The sequence below is a fragment of the Salvelinus sp. IW2-2015 genome, linkage group LG4p (genome assembly GCF_002910315.2).
Source record: "Salvelinus sp. IW2-2015 linkage group LG4p, ASM291031v2, whole genome shotgun sequence".
NCBI lineage: Eukaryota > Metazoa > Chordata > Actinopteri > Salmoniformes > Salmonidae > Salvelinus > Salvelinus sp. IW2-2015.
Genome location: NC_036841.1, coordinates 16,067,942 through 16,073,941, shown reverse-complemented (window position 1 = coordinate 16,073,941; position 6,000 = coordinate 16,067,942). Strand labels below are relative to the sequence as shown.

Below are 6,000 nucleotides of genomic sequence, written 5' to 3'. Positions count from 1 at the left end.
TCTATTTCTACAATTTCTCATTTTTTTTAACGATATAGACAATTTTGACTTTGTGGCTGTGTTATCTAGTGGATACCCAGTTGTGTCCACATGTCACAATTTGACAAGGTTGATTACAAGGGCCAAGGGGCGATGATTTGCGAATGTGTATCACACTTTCTTGTCAGACCTAGCATCAGCACACACATATTTGTAACATTTATTGCGACAGTAATTATCTATGTTTCAACTGACTGTATGTTTTAGGCGAAAGTACTTACACCAAATGATCACGTAGCATCATAATCATTCTCAGCAACATTTTAAAACGCTGCAAATAGAAATAGAAGATATGAATTAGAAGTGTTCTATGTCAAAAATATTAGCATACCTACGACCGTTCTATGTATTACAATTCTATTTGCAGCGTTCTGCTACGTTGCGTCTACTGAACATGCCCCTGGGCGTCACTAGTTACCACAGCCACAAAGCAATAAACCACGCCCATTTCTACAATTTCTCTTCTTCAAGTCTGATTGCATGCTTTATACCTAACCATATTAAATTAAGACCAATTTTGACTTTGTGGCTGTGGTAACTAGTGAACCCCCCCCATGCCCATGGATTTGCGATGACGTAGAGACAACAAACAGTTGTTGGACTTGAGTAAGCTAACGTTAGCTAGCACAAGGACGAGGAGATAAAACAGCATATATACATTCAAGCGCTTCTCGGGGAACGTCAATAAGCGGCACGTCTTTGTTTTACAATAACAATCAAAAAGGAGAGTATTGCTCTACAGTTAAATAATTTGGGGCACGATCGAAACATGCTCCGGACTATGACGCTTGTTYTTTCCTTGCCTATTCGGGGATTGTGATGCGAGGTGCTCCGGTGAGACCGCGAGCGACATTAGGAAATCATTTAAAAAAAAATTGAATGATAAACTCGAAAACGAAGTATTTGGGTTTACCGAAAGGTGCGTAAAACTAAACTGGTCTAGATGTCATTGTTGGGTAACTACTTTATCTAGGTAGCTAGTTTGCTTAATGCACAATACATAGTATTTTGCTAACGTAATGGAGGCACCGTGAGCGATTGTACAGTTTTAGCTAGTTAGCCAGGTAACGTTAAATGGTCACCCAAAATATAGTTATAACGTTAGCTAGCTTCCACATCCACTTTTAGAGTGTGCTGACAAACAAAATACAGAATACTGTAACTAAAAACGGCTATCTATGCACTTCATTGATATCTATCGTGGTTACCTAGCATTAAATTAGCTAGCCAAAGAAGTATAAACTAGATTGAGACTAGCTACTGTCGCAGGATAATACGTTATTTCTCGGTTAGGATTTGTCTGTCACAGTCGTTTGACACGGTGTGTTGCCTTCAGATCTTGATAATTTGACAACTATTTACAGTTGCTGGACCTGTGATATGGTCAATTTATCAAAGGTTTTCTGACTTACAATTTCAGGCTATAAATATTCTGAATTGCAGGCACGCATCACGTATCAAACCAGTCAAGAAATTATATCTTGAAATAGTTGTGCATGTGAGAACAAATAGCTGTTTTGTCAATCAATTACTTTTATCACTCAGAATGCACTTTATATTGTCGTTGTTGACATGTCAAAACAAAGTTGTAAACATTCTTGATGAAAGTACTTATTACAAATTGTTAGCTATTTTAGGATCAAAGACCAACATTCAAAGGCTAGACTGAAATCAACCTTTTGTCAAGTGCAGAGTTCTCGAATCCCGTCAAATTGCTAGATCAATTGCCGAACACTATCTTCCTGGAAATGAAAATATGAATATCGAGGAGCAAGCTCTAGATTTGTGCAATGTCAAAATGAAGAGTAATGTCGATGACAATACTACCAATAACTCGGAAGAGATCATACCCCGGATTTCGGAACTGATGGATGGAGACTTGTGCAAACAAGGCATTGGCACCGAGGTCGCCGACACATCCTCTCTAGCCAGGCTCACAGACAACCCGCGGGGGGAGGACAACCACCGGTCAAAAGAGACACTAGAAATCGACGAAGTGAACGGGAATAAGAACAACAGCGTCCCAGATACCCCTGCAATAGTCAGTTCTGACTTTGCCGTTTCTAATGACGACCAAGACCAAGAGGAGAGTATCAAGGATCCAACACCATCGGCCCTCATGTTTGCTATTGAGGAAGGGGATGATGGTGGGGATATGGACATTAGTGTGGATTTGAGCCTGGATGAAAGTGGCATGTTGGAGTCAGAACCTACGGACCAAGGCCCATCCCTAGCAGAGGAGACATTCTCAAGCGGTACCAATCCAGATTCATCTACCCCAGATGTTGTCACGGACAAGGAACCTGATAAACCCTCAGAACAGGAGGACTCGCCACCTGTCATTGCCACAGGAGAGGCCCTCTCTCCAGCCCTGGATGAGGGGGATGATAAACACAAAAATGGCAAGAGGGTGACTTTTCCTTCAGATGAGGATATTGTCTCTGGAGCAGTGGAGCCCAAGGACCCTTGGAGACATGGTAATTTCTCACTAAATTTTCTAAGCAATATCTGCTGATGTGACCCTTTCATATATTTTTAGGCCTTGTTTATATGGTGTCCTTAGCCTTGCTGAGACCTCAAGCTGGGGATGCCACACAGTGTAGACTGGCGCTCTTGAACTCCCTGACTGGCAGAGGGACACTGTCACATAGTACCTTTCTGTTGTCCCTGCCCTAATAGAGGGTTTTTGCACTCACCAGACTTTGCACTTTTAGTGTTGGATTGTAGGGTTGTCACAAATTTAATTTCTTGATGAAAACACTCGTAATGTTAGAAACAAACAGCATTATGTTGTCACCTAGAGTCACGTTTGTTTATTTTGCAAGCTATAGCACCCACAATTTGACAAAGTAGTTTTTTATAGGGCCATAGAGTTTAGTGTAATCTTTTTTGCCATGAAATATCTGGTATCGTAGTATCGCTTTAGTGAATCCTATTGGATTGTTTCATTCGGTCTTGCTTCTCTGCCTTCCATGGTGACCATTGGACCCCAACATGCGATCACACCATTATACATTTCATATCGATGTCATCCCCAGGCAATACCTAGGGCCTATATAAATGTGTCAGACCCCCTTGTAAAAATGAAGAATTGAATCAACTTACACAAATGTCTTGACACATCAGAATACAAGGTGGGGACCAAAGCTAGTTCAACACCCAGATCATTTTATTTTGTCACTGATGTCTTCAGGACTAAAAGGCCCACTAGTTGGCGTCATCCCTGTTTTCTTTCTTATTCATTTGATAATGGTTCCACATGAGTTTCTCCACCAGCTCAAAATGAAGTAAGTTCCCTTAGACGTGTCTGTGTGTCTTAGTCGTCAGCCAGACCAGGCACTCCTTAAAGGAATGCCGTTTTAGTAGTGGGCAGTGTTTATTTAGTGAAAACATCTCAGTATTAGCCTATGTTGTTGTATGTGGCTTATAGTGATATTCCTTACATCTGCTATGGGGGTAGAGGTGTACTAATTCTGAATGGACAATTTGTTTTTCCGTTTTGCATACAGAACAAATCATGTAGGACTCTCAGTCACAAGTATTTGTATGCCTGTGTGTTTATTCTTTTAAGGATTCTGCAGTTTCTCTTTATTGAACATTCCCTGTAGGCACCCCAAGCACTTGCAGACTAGGTTTATTTAACGTAGGAGGGTCGGGTGGGGAGATTTCAGGTATTACAAAAAAAGCAGTAAGTTTGACATGCATGTTCAATTGAATTGAAATTCTATGGATAATGTCATAGTACTTTTACACCAAAACAAACCTACTCAGACAGTCATGTACAATGAGTGTCAAGTGGATGACATTTGCCATGTCACTAACTCAACACAGTTCAATTTGTTTTACGTTAGTTCCTAGATAGGAGAACATGACTAGAAAAACCCTAATTTGTGTAATTTGATTTCACGTCTAAACAGGAATTCTTTCGATGAGTTTATTCACGGCGAATGGGCATGTGAAAATTAAACTTAATCAGGCCGCAAGCCGCAGACGTCTCTCCCCGTTACATCATGGGGTTCCTGAGGTTACAGCCATGGTCGACAAGAAGTTATCAGTTTAAGTTTCAAGGGTCAGTGCCCGGAGAGGGAGGGTGCCAGGGATATCACATGATTCAAGATAACGTTCTGCCATCTAGGGTAGCGATATGACTGTTATCTTGATCAGTGAGTGCATTCCTATATTTCTATCAATACAATCCTATCAGTCATGTCAGTTACTCTGCCAACTGTAAGAAGGACTAAATGGTAGTAGGGCTGGGGGATAAGGACAAAAGATCATATCACAATATCGTTGACATTTATGATGGTATTTGACGTTTTTTAATAATAGAAGTTCTAAATATGCTTTGAGTCATTCATGACTCCAGGGTGGCAGCACATACATTCTAAGTGATTTCAATGGGTCTTTCTCCATTTTTATACTGTTCAAAACGAAACAAAAATTGTCAGCATTTTCATCCATTTCTGTGTTTCCTGCAGTTTTATTATCATTTCCACACTGCCACACAGCATGAAATATAGGCCCAGTTAATTGAACTGTTGGAATCATGGAAATATAATGATTATTCTAATTCTATAGTTGGAGTAGAGTGGTCAGCACCTTGAATTCATTGTTGTTTGACATGACAACGAATTAATAAACCAGGGAGGAATTATTGACAGGAACCAAAGTGTTGGTCAGTGTTTCCAGGTGAACCTAATTAGATGTTACATTACGTGTTTTCTTTCTTCATGTAGCTAGCTAGCCAACATATGAATGTTTCGCCTATTACTCTCTAAGATAAGATAGCCTTGCACAAACATGCTTATCTAGGCCGACACCAGCACTGGTACCAGGCAGTGTTAGTTAGCTGTGTTTGCTCTGACCCTTGGTACCTTTAGCAAGCTAGCTAGCCAACTAACTAGTGATTAGCATTAGCGGCTAACACAAATTATTTTAGGAACACCTTGCTAAGAAAAGACAAACTAGCAGATAGTTTACAGAGAGTAAGATACACTATTAGTTTTGTGTATAGAACATTTGTAGAAAGCAGCATGTCACCAACACTGCTGCATCCATCTGACCATGCAAAGTGAACGACAAGCACGTGCTCGTGACACTGTGGTCGAGCAACTGCTCTCTCCTTGAGTGACGGGGCAGGGCTTGGTGTGGTTAGCGGCATGCAGGAAAGGAGGAGAGATGACTTAAGTAGAAAATAGAGTAAACTATAAAAACTGACATTGTATACACCAGAGTTTCATATCACATTTAACAGACCAAACTTTGAAATGCAGTTATAGATAAAGTAAAATCTCAAACCGGTTCGTGCATAAATACCAGTATATAGTCAAATACGGTATACCGCCCAGCCCTAAATGGTAGATAAAACTCAGGCCAATGTTAAATGGCTTTAATCATGATGATAACCCATCTATTGTAAGTGAATCAGTCATGCTGTTGAAGGGTTCTGCAGAAGATTGAGTGATGTTGTATACTGATGTTTTACTCCCTCAACACGTTCATTATTTCAATTTTCACCATCTGAAACATCCAGATCTAGACATCCCAGGAAGTTTGAGGCATAGGCCTAGTATTCGTAACAAGCCTGCATTGTGCTCAATCCCCATCCAGTATCCTTGTCTGTCTTTGTCTTTCCATCCTCTTCACTGCTATTTCATGAAGAAGTAGGCCTAGCCCAGATCTCTCTCTCTCTCTGTGTCCTGATTTAGCAGTCTTTCTCCGGGTGATGTTCACTCATGGAGAAGTGTGTCTAAGCGGGTGTGATAGGCAGTGACTGAGCTGAGGCCCAGGAAATGAAATGTATCTCCATCCCCGCCCCCAAGCCTCTTCATGGTTCACTTGAACTCATCATCGCCACAACGGATCCGGCCTGGTTACTTCCTTGACTCGCTGGTCTAGGATCAGCTCTTCACAGCCCAAACCTCGTCTTAGCCATCAAGAGGAACAAAACTGGCCTCAAAC

The 6,000-nt window shown here is 41.0% G+C and overlaps 1 protein-coding gene across 1 annotated transcript in view; it reads left to right on the top strand.

Moving 5' to 3' along the window:
• Positions 1-572: 572 nt before the first annotated feature.
• ppp1r37 (protein phosphatase 1, regulatory subunit 37) overlaps positions 573-6,000 on the top strand; it is a 51,648-nt gene continuing 46,220 nt past the window's right edge. Inside the window, exon 1 of the mRNA XM_070438368.1 lies at positions 573-2,516. Within this exon, the coding sequence (XP_070294469.1) occupies positions 1,796-2,516 (721 nt within the window). The 5' untranslated portion in view covers positions 573-1,795. The remainder of the gene's footprint in view (positions 2,517-6,000) is intronic.